This window comes from Corvus moneduloides, chromosome 14 (assembly GCF_009650955.1).
Source record: "Corvus moneduloides isolate bCorMon1 chromosome 14, bCorMon1.pri, whole genome shotgun sequence".
NCBI lineage: Eukaryota > Metazoa > Chordata > Aves > Passeriformes > Corvidae > Corvus > Corvus moneduloides.
This window is the reverse complement of record NC_045489.1, coordinates 10,608,652-10,633,721: the sequence shown is the minus strand read 5'-3', so window position 1 is coordinate 10,633,721 and position 25,070 is coordinate 10,608,652. Positions and strand designations below refer to the sequence as shown.

Here is a 25,070-nt window from a genome sequence, read left to right as displayed (position 1 = left end):
AAACTTAAAGCTTTGAAGTCTGAAATACACCTACAAAGTTGGGAAGGATTTTTAAGATTACTTGGTGCTGCAGAGTGCCTGAGAAGTGTAAAAATGTGTTGATGGGCCTCCATCTTACTCACAAATGTGATCTAAGGGTATTGATTTACCAGTTTTTAGATTGTACTTGAAAAAATTACTGCTGCAATATGCGTGTGTGTCATGTACCAAGGAGTTCATACTAGAACTTGATTAATACAGTTTGCTTGCAGTCTTTCATGACCTAGCATCATGGTTGTGGGTTTTTTTAAATAGTCTTTTATTTATTACTGTATTTAGGAACAGAAAATCCTGCTGCTAAGGTTTAGGATTCTTAAGAAATATTGGGAGAAAAATGTTTTCCTTATTTTATTTGCTGATAAATGAAAAGAGAAATGATACGGAATTGTTTTTACACGTTGGAGACATGTTTCATTGGTATCTTTAAGGTGCTAGATAGATTAATGAGATTGCCTATTTGCTTTGACAGTTTTTTAGGACCTTCTGAAAAATTAATTTTAAGCATGTTTTGTGTAGGTTTTGAAGACAAGTATTGTAAAATGCTTTTATTATGTGCAAGATAAGGAATACTGTCCCTGTTCAGCTGAATGTCTGTTGTAACTTGCAGATTTTATCGCAAATACAAAAATATGATAACTTGATAACTCCGGTTGTTGATTCACTGAAATACCTCACTTCCCTGAACTACGATGTCTTGGCATGTATCCTTTAGTGTAAATCACTACATCACTTACTGATAAAGCTGCAGTTGTAGCCAGATTAAATCTGTTACCTGTGAGTAAATATTGTCTCTGTTTTCTATTCTTGCTGCTTTTTGCTGGAAACTTTAGTAACGTTTGCAAATACCTTTGGACTTGTAGTGGGTTATGGGACCCTCTTTATTAATTCTTTCAGACATTGAAATTTATTCTTGGTTTTTCCTACTTCCACTCTTGAAGGCATAGTGGTCTTGTAAATAGTATGGTAAAAAAATAGTATGGTAAAAAAGCTATTTTATGGCTTTATTTTTTTTAAACCATAACTGTGTTAGTGCTTGCTATACTTATATATCATATTAATGTATTACAAAAGCCAGAAAAACAAGTCTCTGTAACTTTTGTGCTTGTAAGTTGAGGAAAAATACTCTCTTTAACTCTGCTGAAGATTGTATCATTGAGGCATTGGCAAACCCTGAGAAGGAGAGAATGAAGCATGATGACACTACAATCTCAAGCTGGCTGCAGAGTTAGTATACTTGTTTTATTTATTACAATAATGTTTAAAATATTTCAGCCTCCCTATGATCTATTCAACCATTGATCGTTATGATCAATGTTTCACTTGCACTTACTGACTAGTAGTTTAAACAAAATGGAGAGCTGGCAAGTTTAATCAATAGGAATTTTTTTTCTTTGTATTCCAGAAATTCATGTATTGCTAAGATGCCATATGCACTTTGTTAATGTTTATTTAATAATGAGTTGCAGTCACAGCTGTTTCTCTTTACTTTAGGTCTGGCAAGCTTTTGTGGTGCTGTTTTCCGAAAATACCCAATTGAACTTGCAGGCCTCCTGCAGTATGTAGCCAACCAGCTGAAAGCTGGCAAGAGGCAAGTATTGCACAATGGATCCTTATAAACTCAGTTTTTATGAAGTGTTATTTGGGTCTTTGCTGATACACAGGCACTCAATGTAGTCATTGCTCTAGCAGTGGTAAACTGCATTCATAGTATTGGGAAGGTTAAATAGCAGAAAAAATTATTTACTCTTTAGTACATTACTTTTCCTCTAGTTATACAGCTGTGACATTCTTGAAGCACTGATTTTTCATCTTTAACTCACTTTAATAGTTTTCTTAACAGCTAACCAGACGGGGGGAAAAAACCTACCAGTGTGTAATTTCTTCATAGAACTTATTATACATTATTTAAAATATAATTATCCATGATACAAAGCAGTGTGAACAACTAAAACAAACTACAGTTTGTTTTTCCTTTCTCATAATGTCTTCTTTGCAGGGATGGCTCTTAACACTTTAATATTATTTAAATACTTTATCCAGTTTATTTAGTGGTAGTTGAATTGCTTCTTCATGTGTCAGTGTCAGTCATAACTCAAAACAAGGTTTCCAATTTGAGTTTTCCTTTTGTCTTTCCATTGTCATCACTCAGTATTATTGTTTCATTTACTTAATTTTATCACATAGGTGAGTATCAACTTTTTTTCTATTAGAAATCCCCATATGGTTATTGAAAGGCAGCTTACCAGTGGTGATAACACAGCATGTTGTTTTAGGGTAGTTATATTGAGAAATGTAGTTTTTTCCCCTTCACTGCAATGTAGACATTCAGTCTCATATGCTCCTCTGTCCCTACTTTTTGTTCTGATGATGGCAATCACATTGAGCTACAGAGGAAGGGTAAGTAATGTTTATTGTCTTTCCCCAAAATCACAACTGTAAGTATTTTGGGTAAAACAAGTCAGTTTAGTACTTGGGATCATAAGAATAAAATGGATTTACTGGTATGACCAGTTTCATAGGACTGCATGCAATGTTCAGGTATTTGAATTGGAGTTTATGCTGGTATTGCACAGCTCCTAGACAGAAAACATATTTATGGTTGGAACAGCAAACAAAGATATAAGTCATATAAATTATTTAAAGATGAAACTTGGTTTTGGAAGCCATAGGTCAATGCTTTTTCTAAGTAGGTCACAAAATTGCAGAAGTTACTGGAAAACATTGCTGCTTTGTGTGATTGGGATACAGTTTACTGTACTTCTATTGAGGAAAAGTCATTGTCCTTACGGAATTCAGAGCAGGAAGTAAAACCTAGTCTCTGGGCAGGATGATTATTGGAGTATTTTATATATTCCGTGTTTCAAGTAAAAATAAGGTATTTTCCATGTTTCCAAGAAACCTCTCCAGACTAACTTTGCCAGAACATTTCTAAGGCTGTGTACTATTCTAGATACTCTTAACAAAATATGAAATGTTCCATAATCATAAAATTACTGTATAGATAGAGTTTGAAACATGGAAAACAAAAAAAGGGAGCAATAAACTTTATGATTAATTTGCTGATACTTAAAAGTTAATAGCACCACATTCACTACCATCTTCAAAAACAAGGAAGTTGTTCTGAAATCCAGCTGTTGAATGACAGTGTTGCTTTTAAGTACTAGCTTTTTACTTGCAATAAAGAAATCCTTGTGCTTGGCATACCAGTTTCTTCTTGAAAAAAGAATAAAAATGTTGTTTATATGCATTGTAGTGCTGCTTTGTAATACATATTGAATGTCAGAGCTTCCGGTTCTTAAACAAATTGTCTTGTTTTTACTCCACTTTTCTGTTTTCTTTGCAGCTTTGATTTGCTTATTTTAAAAGAGGTAGTGCAGAAAATGGCGGGGATAGAAATTACTGAAGAAATGACCATGGAACAATTGGAAGCCATGACTGGTGGAGAACAACTGAAAGCTGAGGTGCGTTTATGTTAAATTTAATAACTGTTGCTTTTTAATGGTGCTTCTAAAGACTGGTTCAAGAACTATGGCAGCATAGCTGAGAAAGGTGTGTGCTTTATCAGAGTTGCCCCCCCTTTTGAGCTTACAGGCCTTGAGACAGGCAGCCAAGGCAGTGTAGATGTGAACCTTAATTGCTGTGCTCCACAGCATTGCACATTCAGGAGAGAGAGTTACATGACAGATCTGTGCGTTCCAGCAGTCACTGAACTTGGATGTGGTGCAGTCCTGCTGGCTCAGCCCTGCTGGGGGGAGTAGCAAAAACTAATTAATAGCATGCAAGACTAGTTAGTTTCTGATTCTTCTATACATACATTGCAGTACAGGATCCAGAGAGTTGTACTGATGGACAGGAAACTATTGCTGTTAATTCATCAGTATTTCTGCAGTCAGCACACATAGATTCCATTTGTGATGCACTGTGTTCCAACTTGGGTAACTTCTTCTGTACTGTGCAGGGTGGATACTTTGGCCAAATCAGGAATACAAAAAAGTCATCTCAGAGATTGAAAGATGCGTTATTGGACCATGATCTTGCCCTCCCACTGTGCCTGCTTATGGCTCAACAGAGAAATGGTGTCATCTTTCAGGAAGGAGGGGAAAAACATCTGAAGCTGGTGGGAAAGCTGTATGATCAGGCAAGTAAAAACACCTGTATTTATGAGATCCCCTCCTTGTTAACTTCTAGTGTATCATCACAATATCTAAGAATTCAGCACATAAATAGCAAAATGTGTAAAATTATATGTGAGAATCCAGTACAACAAATACATAAGACTTTTTAAACTAATTGCAGGGTTGCTCTGTTAAAGTACATGGGTGTATTAAAAGTGTATTATATTGACGAGTGATTTCTGAGTAAAAGAGCAAAGCATCCTTTGTCATAAAAAGTTAAATTCTTACTTAAGTGTCCATCATGTTTTCTAATCTTTGGTAGTGAAACTTCCTTTTTTTTTTTTTTTTAAAGAATTCTTTTGCTGCCTTAGGCGATAGGAACCAGTTGCATTCCATTCTGGTAGAATAGAATACTGTTGAGTTCTGCTGGCTTTTCTCAGTGGGGTTTTTTATTTTATTGTTCTTCCCCCATGAGAATATTTTGCTTTATTATTTGGTGTTTCTCATTCTTAATGAGAAACAAAAAGAAAAAAAAAAAGCAAGTTTGAAGCTCTCCCCAACTTAATTGTTGAACAAAATAATAATGTTTGCTAACTTTTTGTATCTTTCACTTGTAGTGCCATGACACCCTGGTACAATTTGGTGGGTTTTTAGCATCCAATCTAAGCACAGAGGATTACATTAAGCGAGTGCCTTCTATTGATGTTCTCTGTAATGAGTTTCACACGCCTCATGATGCTGCATTCTTCCTCTCAAGACCCATGTATGCACACCACATTTCAGTGAGTACAACTCTTCCATTTGTTTGCTCGTAGTGCTGCTCTGGTACCGTTACCAGTACCTGTGATAGGTTCCAATAAAGTTTGTTTGCTAAATAAAACTTGTAAAGTTTTAGGAGTAGAATTAGAAATAGAAGCTGTGGGCTGGAACAGGTTGTCCTTAATCTTCTTAGAAAATATGGCCCATGTATCAACTTTTACACAATTTACAGAAGTTGTAGCTAATGAAGTCACCTCTTTGGATGTCTTGGGTTATCAGTAGGAATTCTCTCCCTCCCTGTTTCCTCAAAGGTCTGAGTTCTTCTGCAGGTGTTTTAGATGGATGTTTGCTGTGGAGGAAAGTGTTGCAGCTGCCAAATGGTATGGTATCTTGGGAAGTGTCAGAAATAAATTTGTTCCTGCATCTAAAAAAGTTCAATATGGAGAGCAGTTTTAACTTGATGTAGTATAATGTATTACTATAACAACAGGTAGATGCATCGGTGAGGAAAGATAAATCCATCCAATATGAATAAAGACTAAAGATGCTGTATGAGGTTCTTCAGTGCTTTATATACTAACATTTCACATGTGTAAATGTTGTATAGAAAGGTTTTTGAGAAAAGTTAAATTATATTGTTAAGTTTAATTTTTGTATATATAGATTAGTTTTTTATTTCTTTTATTTTTTTATCCACAGTCAAAGTATGATGAACTGAAAAAAGCTGAGAAGGGAAATAAACAGCAGCACAAAGTTCACAAATACATTACATCATGTGAGCTGGTGATGGCTCCTGTTCACGAAGCTGTGATTTCTCTGCACCTCCCTAAAGTTTGGGATGACATCAGCCCTCAGTTTTATGCTACATTCTGGTCTTTAACAATGTATGACCTTGCTGTGCCACACAGCAGCTATGACAGAGAAGTCAATAAACTTAAAGTCCAGATGAAAGCCATAGATGACAATCAGGAAATGGTATGTTGATACAATTTTGTGGTCCAGTTTAAAATTTCTAGCCTTGAAAGAGTTTCTTTTCCTGAAGTATTATATTAAGGTTGTTTAGATCTGGGAAGTTTGATCACCTGGTTCATCCATTCTGATTTGCCACGTTAACATAATTTGGATTGACTTTTCTTCATAATTCCCATGTGAAAAGTACTAGTGACTCCACTAAGTGAAAATTACTGGAAAATCAGTTCCAGAAAGAAGGTCTTGACACATGTTTGTCTGTTCACTCTTAAGTATAGTCAGCCAGTGTCCATAAAATCAGTTGATTACTAGAGCAGAGCATTTTTGAGTGAAATGAAAAGTTTTCCAAGTATTCTTTAGTATTACGAGGAATTTCTTGCTCTGTCTTTAGCAAGTTTTAGTATAATACTAAATGAGTTACCTTGACATTTTATAGCCTCCAAATAAAAAGAAAAAAGAAAAAGAACGTTGCACAGCTCTGCAGGACAAGCTCCTTGAAGAGGAGAAGAAGCAATTGGAGCATGTGCAGAGGGTTCTACAGAGACTGAAACTAGAGAAAGATAACTGGCTTCTGGCAAGTAAGTGTGTCTAGGGGAAATGCTGTGGATGTTATTGTAGTTGTCACTATCTCCAGAACTTCCTTGCACTAATATTCTTAATGTTGATTTGAAAATTTGATCTCTTTATATGTAGAGGTCTGTTAGCAAGGTAAATTTTTAGTTAGAATGTAATGTGTCTTTGCAAATGCTGAGTAGTTGGCTTTCATTGTTGGCTTAGTTGGGTTTTTTGTTTCTTGCAATGTGAAGACCTTTTAAATTTTGCCCTAATTTAGAAAATAAGTTAGAGATTGAGCAATTCAGTGGAAATTTGTAATTGCAAGCTGGCTTGTACTTGCTAACTGCAGTTGGAATGCTGCTAAGTTAGTATAATTGCTATAGAACAAAAAATAGGCATGTAAAGTCTCAATGATTGGTTTGAGTTAACTTACTTTGTTTGAGTCCTGTGATTAGGAGCAATATGCCATGGTTTGGGTGGTGGCATAAACCCTGTTCCAATGACAAGATAAGTGTTATGCCAGCCTAACCAGCCCCATGCAGTGAAACAGCATGCACGTGTTTCATATGGCAGATAGGCAGCAAGCAGAACTAAGGTTTTTTCCTGCAAAACCTCTGTAGTGTTTCATGTTGCTTGTGAACTCTGCTGGTATGGTTAATCTGAAATGTTTTTCTCTGGTCAGTTTTCTTCTCTGGATGAACTTTGAGTTTGTAACTGGAAGTAGTAGTTCGTCTGTCCCAAGAAGCCTAGCATAATCCAGTGGAAAAGAGTTTTGTTGTCCAGCTCGTGTAAGATCCATCCAACTGGTTTAATGAAGAAACACTGACAGTTATATCAAGAGAAGTTATTCCCTATAAATATTTATTGTACTGGTGTGGACAGCGAATGAACTGCAGGAAATTACTGGTTGAAAAATTACTGCCTGATTAAAGCTTGGTCTAGAGGTGACTTGGTAAATCTGTCTACTTAAAGAAGCACCCAAAAGTGTGTAGAAAATAGTTTGTGTCAGTATGATCTGTATATAAACATGTAGCACTTTATGGGATACTGGGAATAGCTTATTGTTGGTTCTTGTACTTGGGCTTCAGCTGGAGGAATTTTCCCAGCGTTATATCCAGAGGCAAGCTGATTATTTTAGCAGTTTGCCTATTGAAAGAAATAATCTGTAATTGTACTATATGAGGAAATTGAACAGCACATCCACTGTAGTAGTAGGTTTTATTATTTTTAAAAAATATTTATTAAATAATTATTTTTTAAAGATATTTGGTTTTTTTGAAGACTGGCTTCCTGTCTATAAACTTTTGATAGAGTATTTCTACCCTTGAGAACAGGTTAGTTTTTGACAGAGTATGTAGCCTGGTATCTTTAGCAATTGGAGACTACCTGTTCTGACTGGCTGTTTCCTTGCTTTGTTTATACACTTCTGAAGCAACACATACTTGATTGTCCCATGAACTGTGATTCTCTTGATAGATTTTCTTTTTCTTTTTTTCAAATGTTTGTTACAACCTTTGAGGGGTAGATACTAAAATTAAAGTCAACATAAAGGTTTTAGTTAAGTAAAAGCTGACAGTCCTTTCTTGAACAAGCTTTATTCCATGAGCATCACAGAATTGAAGCAAGTAAACCCTGGGTATTATGACTCATGGCCTGTGCAAAACCACCAGTGGCCCTTATGAGAGGATCATGAGTGTTCTTCCTTTGAAGGCATCCACTTGGCAGTCTTTAGTTCTGTACTTTCCTTTGACCTTGCTTTCGTGCTGTACATTCCTCTCAGCTTGTTTTTATGCTCCTTCTTGCCATGGGACCAGTTTGGGTGTTGAGTTTACCAAACTGGGGTTGGTCAAACAGAAGTAGGTAACTCTTGAACTTGATACATTGCACTCTTTTACTCAGTGGTAGAATGAAACTTTCACAAAAAGTGTATGTATTGGGGTGGTGGTTTACTGAAGACTGTTCCTCTTTAAATTCCTCTGTTTGATTAATTGGGAAAATGATTATTAGTGAATTGTATAGAGACAGCATGTTCATCAGTTTCTAAGGAAACCAAGCTGAAAGTCAGCCTCATCTAGAAAGATGAAAGAAAGTGTTCTAGGGAAATAGCAGGTGGTGTTTGCTTTGCTGGTGTGCACAGTTTGAGCAGGTGGAGAAGTTTGCTGAAGCTTTCCCAGAACCAGTTTTTAGCCCTGTTGTGTGAAAGAAGAATTTTGCCAATAAAAAATAAACATTTGCTACATCTACCCTGCTATTCTATCCCCACCCCTAAACAGTTGCACTTATATTCACTTTTTCTGATCAATGCCAAAAATATGTCTGAAATAAAAGTGGCCAATTGTACAAACACCAGAGTATGGATGTGTCATACTGAACTTCTTGGGAAGAGAGTAGTTGAATGATAAACCATGAATTTACTCTATTTTTCTTTTCTTTTTTCCCCTCTTAACTTTTGTTTTTTGAAGAATCTACCAAAAATGAGACTATCACCAAATTTTTACAGTTGTGTATATTTCCTCGATGCATTTTTTCGGCAATTGATGCAGTTTACTGTGCTCACTTTGTTGAACTGGTGCATCAACAAAAAACACCCAACTTCTCCACACTTCTCTGCTATGACCGAGTAAGTAGCTACAACTCTTTGTGTGTATGTACATCATTGCCACTACAAACATGCCAAGCTTGTGTGTCTCCTGCCTCCCAGAAGAGGTAAACAAGATCATTTCTTATGTTTCATTCTAGAATCTGTAGCAATCAGAAGTTCATTTTTGTACTTCAGACCTTAGAAGCAAAGTTTTCTTAAAGCTTCAGGGGTTTATTTTCAAGAAATGTTGTTTGTGTTTTACCCTAATGAGTGTGGAGTTTCAGAGCAAAGTCATTAGCTGTCATAGGAGTTGCTTTCAGGTTTTGTAACCTTTAAGTAATCTGCATTTCCATGGCCTGCTCTAATACTCCCATTTTTGGTGTGTGTGCTCTTCTGCAGTGGAACCAATTTTCTTATCCTCTTCCCCCACCAGCAACATCCTTGGGACCCTTCTGACCCTGGCAAATGGTGCCACAAACAGTGGGCTAGTTTGTGTCACTGTATCTGCTCTGATTTCATGTATCCAAAAGAGCATTTCTACTCAAGTAGCCCTATCTGATGGACCTGTGTGGGCCAGGAAAAAAAACTTCTCTCCATCAGATTAGCTAGATGTTTACTTCTGCTAGCTCAAATCATTATTAATTTGAAAATAACACAATTATGTCAATGAAGACACTTGAACTATCAAACAGTGTGTCAGCAACACCTGTATGCAGTGCTTGGATTCTGGGCTAAGTGTGAAGGACCAGCAGTTGAGAAACAAAGAGTATTTTATAAGCAGTCTCTGTTTTATTTAGAAACCAGCTTAATGGTGGTTTAGATGAGAGAAATTTATAATTTTTGTTAGGTCTTCTGTTTTTGTAATTCAGTAAGGTCATAGTAACGTTTTCTTTCTCTATTCAAAGGTATTCTCTGATATTATATATACAGTTGCAAGTTGCACGGAAAATGAAGCCAGTAGATATGGCAGGTTTTTATGCTGTATGCTGGAGACCGTGACCAGATGGCACAGTGACAGAGTCATATATGAAAAGGTATAGGAAATTACTAACGTGAGTTTGCTCATTAGAATATGTACTAACCATTTGTGTAATTCAGCACAGTAAAAATGGATTTAGTGAAACTGTTAGATTTAAAAACATTGTGATTGGATTTTTCTGATGGCATAATCATAGAATTGACTTATATTTTACTATATATGTGTTTTTGATAGAAGTAATTTTGTATGGTGTCAAAAAATATATTTGCTAAAAAAAACCCTTTCCATTTCTGATTTTCACATAGCTTACCTCAAAGATAACTTAGGGAGCATATGGAAACTCTCCTAATACTCCTTGCACAATCTAGTTGAATTATGAATAATCTTTTCTCTCACCCACAACTAAAATTTCAACATAAATTAGCTTAAAAAAAAATTATGTGAGTCTTGTGAAGTGTGATCGCGTCTCATTCTTTAGAGTTTAGAATTTAGAATTACCAGTTTTGTTTCCCAAAAAAGAATTTTTTCCTCTTCTTTGATGTGCATGTAGGAATGTGGCAACTATCCAGGCTTCCTAACTATATTACGAGCAACTGGGTTTGATGGTGGAAATAAGGCTGATCAATTGGATTATGAGAATTTTAGACACGTGGTACACAAATGGCACTATAAATTAACTAAGGTAAATCGAAATGCCAAAAACCTTATGTTTTTGAATGCTTTAAAAAAAACCCTCAACTTCATTAGATTTAATTTATGTTTTAGGCTTCTGTGCACTGCCTGGAAACAGGTGAATATACACATATCAGAAACATCCTGATCGTGCTGACCAAAATCCTTCCATGGTATCCAAAAGTGCTGAACCTGGGTCAAGCCTTGGAAAGAAGAGTACACAAGATATGTCAGGAAGAGAAAGAGAAGAGACCTGATCTATATGCATTGGCAATGGGGTAACAACAACTTATTTAAGAAAGTGGTTAAAAGTGGATCATGAAAGGCATCTAAAGACTCGGAACTGTTACAGTCCTAACATTTGATTTTTACCTTATCACAGAAGATTTCGCTATCCTGCATCTTGGTGCTGGCAGTGTGAATGAAAACATTCATTTTATGCTGGATGATCACTAATTTCCTTTACAAGACTCTAGTAAAAAATAGTAAAGATTTCTACTTACAAGAGCATAGCTTAATTTTAGAGAAATACTATAGCAGCAAGGAGATAGGAGGGATAGTAAAAGGAAGAAAGCCAAGAGGCTATTGCTGCAAGACTGGTTAGATATTGGAAGTGTTATATGATTCTAAAATGCTTAGTTTCGTGTTACATCTTCCTGTGGTGAATGTGGAACCATCCTCGTATGCCTGAGGGGCAGTTCAGGTTGCCCTAGCAGTCTGAAGTTTTGTCAGTCGTCAGTTTGTTCTGTGTGTTTGGCAGGGGGTGTATGTGGGGGTGTGTGTGTGTGATGGTGAGGAAGAGAGTGTGGAAGTAGGGCTGCTTCTATGTCTAGTGGGTTTGTTTATTTTTCTTTTGAGCTCATCAATAAAGGGGGAAGAAACTGCGTATGAGTTAGGAAAAACTGTGAAATAAATAACAGATGAACTGTTAGATTAGATCCACATTTAAGATTCAACCCATGTTTTGCTTTATGTTTGTGCATATTTAACAATCTGTGCGACTTACAGCTATTCTGGACAGTTGAAAAGTAGGAAGCCTTTCATGATACCTGAAAATGAATTTCACCACAAAGACCCACCTGCCAGGAATGCTGTACCTGCAACAGTACAAAATGGGCCAGGTGGTGCTGGGATGCCTACGTCTCTCACAATAAATACAGTTAGACTGGAAGAGGGCACTACTGAGGAGACTGGTAAACACACCTATGATTATTATATGTTTATTTTTCAGTAGAATTCTTCTGATATTCCAGGCTTCTCTCAAAATTTGCTTCATTAAGCTAAAAAGAAAACATGTAAATGTGATGCCAAATAGGATCAATGCATGTTCTTTATTTTTACTTGGTTTTGGGAGAGGGTGTTCTGCTGCCTATTTTAGCTGTTAGCTACACATGACCTTACATGAATGTGCTCAGCTACTTGTTGTATTTTAACCAACAGGATATATAGTAACTTGCTGAAATAGACCTGTTCTGGTTTTTTTTAAGCAGATAAGCTAAAGGAGAAGTCTCAGGGTGTGGTGAAAGTTATTAATAAAACTGTCAACGCTACACCGAAGGTGACAACAAGCAATGGAAACAGTGCATCTAATAGGTGAGAAAAACTATTCTCACATGTTCTCTGTTTTCTTCCTTCCAAGACAGAGAAGTACACTTGAAAACGACCTGCCTTTTATTTTTACTTCTGGGTTCTGTATAAATAGTTTCAATTTCCTTAAAGTTTAATAAATGGCATTATTTCTTTCAAAATACAGAGTTTTACTGATCTGATGTTGTTAAATGTGTCCCATTTTAGCTAAATAAGATAAATGAGAACAGTTGCTTGTTGCTGTTCTGATAAAGAAACAGCAAATCTGAAATCTTACAGTGACTGCTCCAGGAAGTTCTATCAAACATTCCAAAGTAGAACTCCTGTGATAAAGCTAGAGCTGTGTTTTGTTTCCATGCTAATTGGCCTTTTTATTTTTGATGCAGCAAAATTATTAAAGAGAAAGATGATAAAGAGAAAAGTGGGAAGGAAAAAGATAAAGAAAAAAAAGACAAGACTCCAGCTGCCACTCCGGAGATGAAGGCACTTGGGAAAGATGGGAAAGATAAACCGAAGGAAGAACGGGCAAACAAAGATGAGAAAGCAAGAGAGATCAAGGAGAAAACGCCAAAATCTGACAAAGATAAGGAAAAAGTGAAGAAAGAAGAAAAAGCTTCAAAAGAGGAAAAGTCCAAGACGGTTGTTACCATCATTGAGTCAAAGTCAACTGCAGAAAAGGAGAGAGAAAAGGAGCCATCCAGAGAAAGAGATCTAGCGAAGGAGATGAAATCCAAGGAAAATGCTAAAGGAGGAGAAAAGGTGCCAGTAGCTGGGTCCTTGAAGTCACCTGTTCCCCGATCAGAAACATCAGAATCTGAAAGGGGTAAGTTTGAATATTTCGTTTCTGTTCTTGTCTAGAAAAATAGAATGTGTCACTTGAAAATCACTGAATGTTAAAAAATGCTAGAGAAGTTGAGAGAGAATCCCTACGTAGTAAGAAAGATTTTGGCACTGGCTTTTCAGTACAGTCAATATCTAAAGGTCAGAATAACTTCAAAAGGCAATCTATGTGAATGTGTGAACTTCACACTTCTCCAGTGAATGCTTGTTCTCACAAAGCCTGTCATTTTTTTACTGTGTGAATGGTCTTTTATTAAAATGTATTAGTGTAACTTAGGCCGTGCAAGTTTTGCAAAAGTGTAATGCAAAAACTTTGTGTGTACTCTTGAGAGCTTCATGACAACCTTTGAATTGGAAGAAAACAGGGTAAGTAAAAGATACAGGCCTTTGCATCCTTAAGAAGGATGCAGAAAGCTTTATCAGTCCCTTCTTGTATTAAGGGTTAGCAAATCCTTAAATTATTATCTGAGGCTGATGTTGAGTTTTATATTTGTGCTGCTTCAGGCAAACCACAAGGGCAGGCGATGATGCTTTTCATAGGGTTCACCTGTTCAAGGTCTTCATAGCAATTCCAGAGTTAAGACACTGACTTCCATAAAATTGAAGTTTGGAGTGAGCATAATTTTGCATCAGTTTGTTCACATTACACCTTTGCTGCAAACTTTCACAAAGATGGTCAAGGCATGCTGCTAACTCTAGATAGCTTAAGGAAAACAAAATTCACATAGTGGTAAGAAATCTAGCTTTAATTATGTTGGTACTTCAGAAAGTGATATTATTTGATTCTCCTTTTTTAACTGTGTTTTAATAATGCCATTGTTCTGTTCTTTCCTCAGAACAAAAACGCCGCAAAGTTGATACACATTCTTCTCCGTCACATTCCTCAACAGTAAAGGTTAGTATAGCCTGAGGAAGGCAGCACCCATGTTAGGCTCACAAGTTTGGGATGCCAGTATTCGACTTCCTTCAAGTTTTGTGCCAAGTATACACTGGAACCACTGGAGGTTTTATGTTGCATTACAAAATGCATTCCTTTTCTTTATTGGCGGACTGTCTTTTTTTCTATAAAAATATTTTTTAATTAACCAAAATAATGCTTCAAGGACCTAGCACAAATTTTGTAAAATAGTGTTTGGAAATTTCAAGAGAATTTTTACACAGAAGTGCCTCATTGCTTTAAGCAGTCAGTTTTTTTGGAGTGCAATGGTAGCTACAAGCAAATGAGTCTTTGCAACAGAGTGGAGCATATTTTTCTGCACTTCTTTGAAGAATCTGTAGCACTGAAGATTCCTGGATGATACGGGATGTACGATACCTCTGAATTCATCAGGCTTCTTGATGAGCATCATACCGATATGTGCCTTCTAAGGAGGAGTCTTGAAAGGAGTTCCATTTTAAAGTCTCCTTGGTGATCAGTTCTCCTGTAGTTGTGTATATTCAGTGCGCATGCAGCTTCTGTTGTACCTTCCCTTCGAGGTTTGTTTATTTCCAATGGGTTCCCACCATGTTGAGCCCTGCGTTACGATAAAACCAGATGTGGCCACCAAGCCTCCTACCCAGCAAAGAGAAACCCCAAGCACTCAAGCGCAGCACAAAACCATGGGCGTAGCCTACTTGAAGACTCAGGGTAGCCATTCCTTGCTCCATATTTATATTATTTCTAAACCATCTATGTTCATGGAATCTTTGAATTTGCAGTACGTTGAACATTTAAAACTGTAAGTTACTAATACTTCATCAAGAGCACTGTGATGGATTATGTGGGTCTTTAAACTTCACCATCTTACCAACTTTAGAACAAGCTCTTCTTTTTTTTCTGTTTTTTCAGAGTACATATTTTTCTATGTAAGATTTACTTGAAAGGTTTAAGTTAATTTTGGAGAACTCAAATAGCTTTTACTAGTTTTGAAGAAACAGGTGACAGTGATAACTACTCGTAATGATGAAGTTTTTTATAAATGGCAGCATAAGGTCATTCTAGAGTGACTTCTACCACATTTAACTGAAAGTGGAGAAGATACAGGTTTAAAAGTATTTTAAACCTGTTTCACCTCTTGTTCAGCTATATTTAGAGTTAAGACTATTTTTTCTTTATATTTTTGTCTGGGCAGGAGAGTGTGTTTTCACTGTTCTAGGAAGAATTAGATACAGACTTATACAGACTTTGGAATTTATTTAATAGCAGAGTCTAGAGAATAGATAATGATTGTCTTTTTCCCCCCCCTCCTTTTTTTCTTTTTAAAAAGTATTTCAGTTACTAGCTTTATTTAGAGTACAGTATTAACATAAGATTTATTCCAGAAGGAGTAGCTGTTTTTTGTTTCAAGGGTACGGCCGTGCTTCCCAAAGTCCCTCTGGTTTCTGAAAACTATTCCAGCTCACGTGTCATCTCCGTTCATTTTCTACAGGACAACCTCAACGAACTCAAGGACTCTTCAGCAAAGGTTTGAATCTTTTAGAAACCAGCCAAGTTTATTTTCATATTTTGTTGCAGAGAGAAGTTAACTTTTGCTCTTGTGGCAAACTCCCATCAGAAAATTCCAATTCCATTCCTGTAAATACTAGCATAGTAATAGAGGGATGGGGTTTTTTGTCCTGGTGTGTAAATCCTCTGTACAGGAGAGACAGTTGGTAATGTAGAAGCAACATAACAAAAATCCCCTGAATTTACCTTTCTGTCAGTATTTTGAAGAGATGTAATATGTCAGTGTCTCTTCTATTCCCCTCTGAAACTGGTGAATACACAGAAATGTCCTTATGATTAAGCCTTTCATTTGACTGAAAAGCTGGTAGGATAGCTAAAATAGTTCTTAGAATTGTTTGAGGGGTTTTGAATATATCAATTAAAAAACAGTAGTTAGTTAAAGAATATTTGAGATGCCCCTGGAATATTGATACTCTTTCCCCTTACAACTGTATTAATGTTCTAGTACTATAGTATTGTGTTTCTAAGTATCACAGACAACCTCCTGAATTATCATCATCTTTGTGTATTTACGTCCTGTAAATGCACTTCAGCTTCATTATCTTAGGAGAAGCGATACTAAAGAATGCTCTCAGGAGTTCATAGAATCCCAGATTGGAAGGGACCTCAAGGATCAGCTGGTCCAGCCTTTCTTGGCAAAAACATGGTGTAGGCAAGATGGCCCAGCACCCCGTCCAGCCAGATCTTATACGTGTCCAGTGTTGGGGAATCCATCACTTCCCTGAGGAGATGCTCCGATGGCTGATTGTTCTTGGTGTGAAGCGTTTCCCTCTTGTGTCCAGTTGGAATCCTCCCATGAGTAACTTGTATCCATTACCCATTATTTTTCCGTGTGACTGCTTGTTAAAAGGGCATCTCTCTTGGTAGCCACCCTTTAAGTACTGGGATGTGGTGATGAGGTCTCCCCTAAGCCTCCTCTTCCCATGTTCTCCCTGCCTTCCCTCTCGTGTCAGGCTGCCCAAGTCTTGGATCAGCCTTTGTGGCCCTTCTCTGGACCATCTCCAGCCTGTCCACATCTCTTTTGTATAGCAGGGACCAAAACTGAACACAGTGTTCCTGGTGTGGCCTAACAAGCACTTGGAATATAGTATTTTAGACAGATTCTGTAACTATTTTTTTGTTACACATTGTAACTGTTGTAGAGTAATAGTCACAGCCACTGCACACCCGCTGATACATCAGGGGATGTGACTGATGGGAATTGGATCAAATCTTCTAAAGTTGCTGTTAAAGTCTTTGGTTACACACTCAGTTCCAGTGTGTAACTAAACTGCACAAAGATTTATCACTTGGAAAATGCTGACCATTTGGACTTTTTGGATTCTTTTTGGGTTTACCTAGGATTCACTTACTTTAAAAACGTGTTACGGATTTCCATTTTCTATTCTGTATTTACACTGTTGGTTTAGTTGTAGCTAGCTTTGTACAAAGTGTTCAGAACACTTTGCATGTTTTAAATCAAAATAGCTGTGATTCTGTAATGGACACTTGTTGATGGATTTTTTTTTTTAATTGAATCTTTCCAATACCAACTGTATGTGCTTATAGGGATAGTGTATATGGGAAACATCCTTTAGTCTTACCACTGATGAAATTACAGTGTCTGTAGATTGAATCCAGATACTCTTATAAATCATCATCATCGTCATCATCATATCTTGTATATTTAATTTTTTTTAATTAGAGAACTATAGTATTTGTCTTAAGCTCACCTCTGCATGAAGGGTGGTATATGGGAATCTGTAAAATCTCACTTTTCCCTTTCTTACTATATGAGTCAAGATTCAGGTGGTTAATTGAAAATGTGCTTATGTTTTCATTACTTAAGCTAAAGTTTTATATAAAAATATTTCTTTTACTTATTAGCACATTGATTTAATTAAGCAGGCAGTGAAGCTATTTATAATTAAATTATCAGCGAACAGCTTTATTTTTCTAGTTAATTTGAAAAGTTGTTTTTTAGAATTAACTATAATGTGTTTGTGTAGACTTAGCTGGAAGTGTATTGCAGTTGTGTGACCTTTTAATGGATTTATTCTTCAAGTGTTTGGGGGATGGGGGGGGTGTCCAACCCATTCCTTCCTTTTCTAAATGCTATTTTCTAATCTTTCTCACTTAATGAACTAATCTTCACTCTTCAGTGCCGTTCTAACAGACTTAAAGCACTTCATGACAATGTTCCCTGTACATGGTGTAAGACAAGTTAAATGTTCTTCTTTACTTCCATGTACTTGTTTGGGAAAGGGATGGGATGTTCAGAAACCTGTAAGATTTATGAGTTCAGCTTCCACTGAAAGTTAAAAGTCTAGTGCTGTTGTCTGCTTACAGACTTTTTTTATTCCTGACTTGGCTCAGTTTCTGGAGCCAGACAATGGAAATACAGGTTTACACTGCAGGTGAAATAAATGGTGCCAGACTTGAATTAGGTTTTTTTTTTCTTTGGCATTTGTCCAAGTTACAAACCACACAGAAGCACCCAAAATTTAATGTGGCGTCAGATGCAGCATTTCTAGAAGCATGTCTTTCTGGTAAAGGTGGGGAAGGATGGATGTAGTTTTCCAAAACCCTGCATTGGAATGGTAGAGGAGCAGCGCAATCTGTTGTGAACAGCCATGAGAACACAAGAAATGGAATAGGAGAAAGAAGAGCTATGAGTTTGCTTTCTCCTGTGGAAAGCGGCTCTAGACGACTGAATGGGGCTGTTTAGAAAAAACATATTTGCGTGTCATTGTCAGCAAAGAAGAGAGCAGGGGTAAATTTACTTGTGGAATGGCACTGTAGGAAATGGAATAAGAAAAGAGGAATGAGGGAAAAGAGCAAAAAGAAATGTCTAGTGAAAGAAGTATTGAAAGTTCAGTCTCTGTTGTAGGATAATAAAATTCTAGTGCAATAATAAAAGGAAAGAGACCTAAGTTTTGTCAGTGTGACTTTTAACACAGGTTCACTAACATCAGGTTTTGGTAAGTTAAATGTTTACTGAAACTGGAGAAGGACAGGATTAATTAAATTTTGGAAGTTGTTTGAAACACTAATTGGTTTGGTTCAAGTGATATCTTGATTGTTTTAAACTAATCTTCCACTTACCTCTTTTGTTGGTGTCCTTTTAAGTAAGGTGTCTCTCTAAAAAGAAATACAGAGAACATTTTAATAAAGATACTTTTGCCCCCAAATAAAATTGTTAACTTACAGAACTGGGGGAAGATTGAAGTGTACTGATTTAAATCTGTGTGCTGGTATAGCTTAAATACCAAGGGAAGTGGTTTTAATTTAAAACTTGCTCTTAATATTTCTTAGATCTAACTATATAATTGTATTTAAAAAGACAGATATAGTTACTGCACTGTATCCATTTTTATGTAACACATGCATTACCTGTTTTATGGAGCTTACCAGAATTGTTTAGAAGAGACAGTGGAATAACAATCTAGAATACATTACAGAAAAAAACAATTCTATGTTCAGCTGTTTTTTCTCATTTGAAGGTTAGAAATTAGATTTAAAGACACATTATTCAAAGTATTGTCTTAAATACTTTGTCGATAAAGATTATTCTTTAAAAATAAGTTATAGCTTGTTTAAGCAGGTGATTCCATTCATTTATTCCAGGCATGATTAGAGGTGTTGAGTCCATTAACCTTCATACCCTGTTCCTGTAGCCCGTGTGTCTGATTTGTGTTCATGCATCCAACTGGTCCTGGTGAACAGTGTTGTGTGTATTTAATATAAATGTCTCAGTAAAGAGAAAATATTCTTGAATTTCCAGTGTTGAGTAAATAAGCTGTAGGTTAAATTTTAGGTGACGAGTTTGAACGTGTCTTTAATCACTCTTTGTTTTGCTAATAAAGTATTTATGTTTAATATTTGAGCTAGATCTGGTATGTTAGAATAAGACTTCTTTTTGTTTACACATATAGGAATACATATTAATACTTGGTGATGTTGACTTAATTTAACAGCACTACGTAAACCACACTACTCCAACACTGTCCAAGAGTAAGGAGAGAGAAGTGGAGAAGAAAGATTTGGACAAGTCAAGGGAAAGATCCAGAGAGAGAGAGAAGAAAGATGAAAAGGACAGGAAAGATCGAAAAAGGGTTGGTGACATTTTTAATGAACTGGTTTAGACAGTTGGTTTATGTGCTTGGAAAGCTTTCTGTTCTAAGCCCTTGAAGTAATAATTGGCTGTACAGCCCATCTGAGCACAAGTGATCTCTATCAGAGGTGGCATTTTTGTTCTGTTACTCTTTCAAAGGTCGGTTTGCAGTAAGGCATTCAAACCTCTTCACCCTCCAGACCAGTCTCAAGAAACTTCACACGAGATGTAACACCTCAGTTACATCCTAAGTATTCAAAAACTAGTTCTCCAAAATAAGAATATAAGCAGGTGCTACTTCAGGAGTATGTTTTAGTCTGCTAACATCTGCATAATTGTATTTGGTGCCAGGATCATTCAAACAGTGACCGAGAGGTACCACAGGATTCAACTAAACGACGCAAAGAGGAAAACGGCACAAGTACGTATTTTACTTTTTGTGCGTGTATTTGTCAGGCTTTTACTTGTTGTGAATTACAACTTTCTGTTCTGTTTTTAGCTGGTTCTTCAAAACACAGCAAAAGTGAAAGTCCTTCTGATTCCCCTCGCTTAAATGAAAAAGAGAAGGATAAAAACAAATCAAAATCTTCAGGAAAAGAGAAAGGTGATTCAATCAAGGCAGAAAAGATGGAGAAGAGCTCCTCTGGTAGCAAAAAGGTAAAATAAGATGTTCTTCTCTTGCTGATTTGTTTTTGTTGCTGACAGACCAAGCTGATATTTTTTTCCTAAAATTTATTGCTGCTTAATAGCCTAAATTAAAAAGATATGCTGTGAATGTGTAAGAAAATGCTTTTGAACTTCCCGTATCTTGTAGCTTTAAATATCTCAGCAGTCACTCCTGGCAGGAGCAGGATAGTTTGGAGGACTAGTTCATTTTGGCAGTACCCAGGAAAATTCAGAACTTACACTTTAGGTTCTGAATAATATAAAATATTTGCAGATTACTTTGGTAAGCAAGTAGATGAAAGTAGGCTTAACTTAAATATAAACTAGTCCGTAATTCAGATTTCCACGTGCATGTGTCAGCACAGTTTCTTTTGGTGAAAGCAGGTATGTTGCAGTTATATTTCTATTCAGCAAACAGTAGTTCCCAGTTGCAGCCCTGTGGCTGGCACTTAGCAGAGAACTGGAAGAGAAAGATAAAATAATCTCAGAAATCATAGAAACTGAGCATTGTCATTTTGAATGATGATATTTTTATCTGTGTCCAGTTATAACAGTAAATATTACGGTCCTCCTAAACATCCTGTACAATGGGTACCATAATAAGCTATTTCCCATATGTATATTTTTAAAGGAATCAAGACATGATAAAGAAAAAGCAGAGAAGAAAGAAAAACGGGACAGTACTGGGGGGAAAGAAGAAAAGAAACAATATCCTTTTAAACATTGACATTTCAGAAAATTTCTGCAAATGAGCTTCCCTTTATTATATGTAGCAAAAGATAAATCTTTTTCCTTAACGCTGAATCTACTCATAAATCTTCAGACAAGCACAGATAATGAAGATTCTTTCAGGCAAGGTAAAAATGTTTGTGGTTTAATTTGTTTGATTCAACGTCTCCTGTGGGCCCTGTTGACTGGTAAAGGATATACAGATAAAACAGCCTGAAATCACCCAGGGTGTCAAGGTGGTGTTTTGGGGTTTTTCGGTTGTTTTGTGGGGATTTTTTTTTTTTTTTGGTCTGATTGTGTTTCACGTTGGGGGGTTTCTATGGGTATGTGTGGGTTCGGGTTGGGGTTTTTTTTTAATTACTATTATTATTTAAAAAATATTGTTACTACTATTATTTGCAATTCATTATTATTCCCCCAGGGGAAAAATATTTCCCCGTCATCCTCACAGAGATTATACAGATGCTCAGATTTTTTGGGGGGAAAAAAAGTAGAGGCAGGGGATGTGGCACATCAGCAGTGTTTGGAGTGGAGTTGCATCTTCGTTGCTCTTTCCAAGAAAAGTTGCCATACAAAAGCAGAGGTGGATCCTTGTCATTCTGATATTCATCAGTCTCGATAATCTGCGTATTACTTAACTATATCTTGTCTAATATGTTGCAAACTCAAGTTTTGTATCTTCTTACTTAAACAAAACCAGTAGCTTTTAAACCACAGTGCTACATAGTACAGTTAGCTCAGTGTCTCTGCATAATCTTTTATCTGCTCAGATCTGAGGAGGAAGGAGATAAAGGAAAACTTTGGAATGGAAACATGGACTATTTAAAGAAAGAAAATAAACTTTAGGGTATTTTGAGTAACCCTTATTCAGACTGGATCTTTTGGAAAAATCAATTGTTCTTTGAAGTTGATGGGGCTCTGAATGGTTTGGGCTTTTTTTCAGACTTATGCAACTATGTGGACACTCTTAAGATTTGTTCTATGGGTATGAGGGTAGGAGTTTTTTCTCCTCTGCTTTGAGACATTTTAAGAGTTTTGAAATGTTTTGTTTTCAGTTATTTAGGAAGGAAAATGTCCCAGTGAACTTAAATTAGTTCACCTGATCTATCCAACTTTAGTCAGAGACTGCTATTAATCTTTATGCATAAGGCAGGGTACAATTTCACATTTTAAGGAAAAAAAAGAAAAAACAAAATTTGAATGTCTGAGAAAAGTCTCCACTCATGGATTGTGACCTCAGAGCAAAGGGGGCTTATTTCAAAAAGGATCTTGTGTTCCATTTGGTGTCAAGGCTCATTCAGCCACTGCAGTTGAGGGCACATATGTGAAGGGGCTTGGGTAAGAAAGCTTGTGCTGATACAACATGCTCTTTGGTTATAAAAAGGGGGGAGTTCATGTTATTGCTTCTTAGTACTATTTCTTTTTATCTTCTTGAAGTAATGAAAGATACTTCTGTGAACAGTTTCTAAACTGAAAATTACGAGCATTCTCTGGAAAGAATTTGCTGGAATTTTCTAGACTCTTTGTCCTTCATAGCCATTATTGTCTGATCACTGTGGAGCGATCCCAGTTTTTTCCCTATTCTTTTAAATGCTACTTTGGAACAAAAGAAAAAAGGCAGTCTTGGTAGATGAAGTTCATTACTGAGCACTTACAGCTTCCTTAATAATAAAATGTGAAGTTTTGTCTTGACTAGCAATTCAATATAAAGTGAGTATTATCATTAAAATAGTTAAAAAAGCACAACTGTGTTCTACTGACTGTAAGTAACAAGTGCTCAGGTAAATGTCAGTTGTACCATGAAATTAATGTCCGGCAATGGGCTAAACTGGCACATCTGGCCTGGAACGCTGACAGCACCCCACTGTGTGCATAGTGAAGTGTGAAAAAGTGCTTTTTATAGCAACACAGTTGTGGAATCTCATCCTGTGCTCCTGTTAAATCTTTGATACCGTTCTTCCTAATAATGCACAATGTCTGATTGACTGCATTTATTTCTTGCCTAATTTAGAGATAGTAACATTTTGAGGGGGTTGCACCTCTAAAGGAGTTTATACCTTCTCAAGTGACTACCTGTTTCCTATTTGTATGTTTGAATCAGAGTTTCACTACTTACAGTGCAGTGCTCATATTAATGTAGTTCTTGCTGTGGAATAAGGTAGAGTTAGGGAATGATAAAAATAGTTTTATTTCCCCCCTCATTCTTTGAGTTGTGAATGGAATAAATACAAAGTTGTGAGATCAGTGTTCATATGAACATCTGATTCTAATTATGTACACCTTCGTTGCAGGTGACACTGAAATGGGAAGATATCCAGCTGTGACCAGAAATGTATTTTCCAGAGTACAGATTGCACAGAAAATTGTGAATGAAGAGGACCCATCTGCATCTCCTTAAATTATTCAGTTCTCTGCTTTATTTCCCCATGCTAAGGACTTAATTGTTAAGTTGTACATTACTGTATTTTTAACTTGTTGCTTAGTTTCTTACACATTTATTTTCAGTACCTGGCTGAAAGTGTTACCTATTCCATATTTTAGCACAATGTGCTGCAAACAAACAGTTGCCATAGTGCAAATGAGGTTTCATGTGTACATAGTTCCACTTTAGTTTGTCAAAAATACTGCCTGAGTTTAGTAATTCTTTAAATTTGAAATTGCATTCTTTTAGATGTTTGAAAACCACAAATAAACAGTTATTGAACCTTTTTGGATTTACCTCATTTAAACTCAGTTTTTATTTATTACTTGGCCTGTTTTTAATATCAGTGACTAAAAAAAACAAAGTTAAGTGGGAGCACTGTTTTCATGCAATGCTTAGGGATTATTTGTATATTGTGTATAAGGTTGACTTGTTTAAAGAAACAATGAATGAACCCTGTCCTATCCCATCCTAAACCTGTGCTCAGTTGTCCCGTCACACCTTTTGTTTGTCATGTTGTTTTTAGATTGATTGGAAATGCTCTCTTCAAAACTGAAATAAATTAAGTTTCAGTTACAGCTACAGGAGCTTTGTATTGCTGAACTTTAGTCTGAAAATTTCACAATGACGTTTTTAAAAAAAAAAAAAAAAAAGAATTTTTTATCTGCTAAATTCTACCGGTGTAACCTTTTTTCTAAATAAACAATAGTTTTCTCAATGGGTCGTAACTCATTCTCTGTGTGGTCACTTTATTACTTTTATGGATTGTTATGAAAATTGGATGTTAGTTGGAATTGTGGGGGAGGGTGGTTCCTGTCTTTGCTGAGGAGCCCTCTGTACCTGCCCTTTTTTAGATGCCAAGGGCTGGTTGCAGAGTGTGGTGCCTGCTGTGAAGTGACAGATGTGCCACCCTTCTCCAGCGGTTTCCAGGAGCTCAGGGTTTGCCTTCCTGCACTCAGTCAAGTTTACACCTTTCTTTTGAGCCATTTGTCCCTTGTCCAAATGCCATTAAAATCTCGGTTTTGTATCAAATATTAATGCTATTAAACATGAGGACTTGTCTCTTAAATATTTTGGGGTTTTGGTTTGTTAGGGTTTTGGTGAGGTATAAAGGGATTTTGATCAAAAATTAAGCATCCCTGATGCTGTATGCTTTCAGTAATCTGGGATTTGGGACAGAGCTGTGTTGTCTTGGTGCATGTATTTGAAATACTAAATATTAAGAAATTGTAGTGCTTGTCGACTTGGTCAGTAAAACTCTCCTGATTAGCTTTGTTCTGATTACTGAGTCAATCATAGAAGATTACAAACCCTGGCCCTGCAGTGGAAGAAAGACACAGACAAATTGGGAAGAGAATCGGGTAAGTTCTACAGCTAATTAGAGGTGAGAAAGAATTACTGAAAAGAAGAGTAACTAAGCTAAATACTCAGGTCGTTTTAATTACTTCATTAGGGCAGTCTAAAATGAAACATGTCTATCAAAGTCACGCTTAGTCCTTGGGCTTTACTGGAGTGTGGATGAGGTGAGGCTTTGGGTGGGGCTGCAGCCACTGGCCTCCTCTGAGCTCAGGCCTGCTAC

At 36.5% G+C, this 25,070-nt stretch overlaps 1 protein-coding gene across 3 annotated transcripts in view; it reads left to right on the top strand.

Moving 5' to 3' along the window:
* THOC2 (THO complex 2) overlaps nucleotides 1-24,223 on the top strand; it is a 50,574-nt gene extending 26,351 nt beyond the window's left edge. Inside the window, exons 17-39 of one of the 3 annotated variants that reach the window (XM_032123552.1) lie at nucleotides 647-740; nucleotides 1,183-1,263; nucleotides 1,531-1,627; nucleotides 3,383-3,500; nucleotides 3,998-4,177; nucleotides 4,772-4,936; nucleotides 5,613-5,888; nucleotides 6,319-6,460; nucleotides 8,900-9,057; nucleotides 9,924-10,052; nucleotides 10,548-10,679; nucleotides 10,763-10,947; nucleotides 11,678-11,862; nucleotides 12,160-12,262; nucleotides 12,643-13,079; nucleotides 13,933-13,991; nucleotides 15,505-15,540; nucleotides 19,538-19,675; nucleotides 20,026-20,095; nucleotides 20,174-20,331; nucleotides 20,972-21,048; nucleotides 21,150-21,197; nucleotides 23,361-24,223. In XM_032123552.1, coding sequence (XP_031979443.1) covers nucleotides 647-740; nucleotides 1,183-1,263; nucleotides 1,531-1,627; nucleotides 3,383-3,500; nucleotides 3,998-4,177; nucleotides 4,772-4,936; nucleotides 5,613-5,888; nucleotides 6,319-6,460; nucleotides 8,900-9,057; nucleotides 9,924-10,052; nucleotides 10,548-10,679; nucleotides 10,763-10,947; nucleotides 11,678-11,862; nucleotides 12,160-12,262; nucleotides 12,643-13,079; nucleotides 13,933-13,991; nucleotides 15,505-15,540; nucleotides 19,538-19,675; nucleotides 20,026-20,095; nucleotides 20,174-20,331; nucleotides 20,972-21,048; nucleotides 21,150-21,177 — 3,048 coding nt within the window. In that variant the 3' untranslated portion in view covers nucleotides 21,178-21,197; nucleotides 23,361-24,223. Of the gene's footprint in view, nucleotides 1-646; nucleotides 741-1,182; nucleotides 1,264-1,530; nucleotides 1,628-3,382; nucleotides 3,501-3,997; nucleotides 4,178-4,771; nucleotides 4,937-5,612; nucleotides 5,889-6,318; nucleotides 6,461-8,899; nucleotides 9,058-9,923; nucleotides 10,053-10,547; nucleotides 10,680-10,762; nucleotides 10,948-11,677; nucleotides 11,863-12,156; nucleotides 12,263-12,642; nucleotides 13,080-13,932; nucleotides 13,992-15,423; nucleotides 15,541-19,537; nucleotides 19,676-20,025; nucleotides 20,096-20,173; nucleotides 20,332-20,971; nucleotides 21,049-21,149; nucleotides 21,198-23,360 lie in introns of all 3 variants that reach the window. The other 2 variants (XM_032123550.1, XM_032123551.1) reach the window with 2 other exon arrangements.
* The last annotated feature ends 847 nt before the right edge of the window (nucleotides 24,224-25,070 follow it).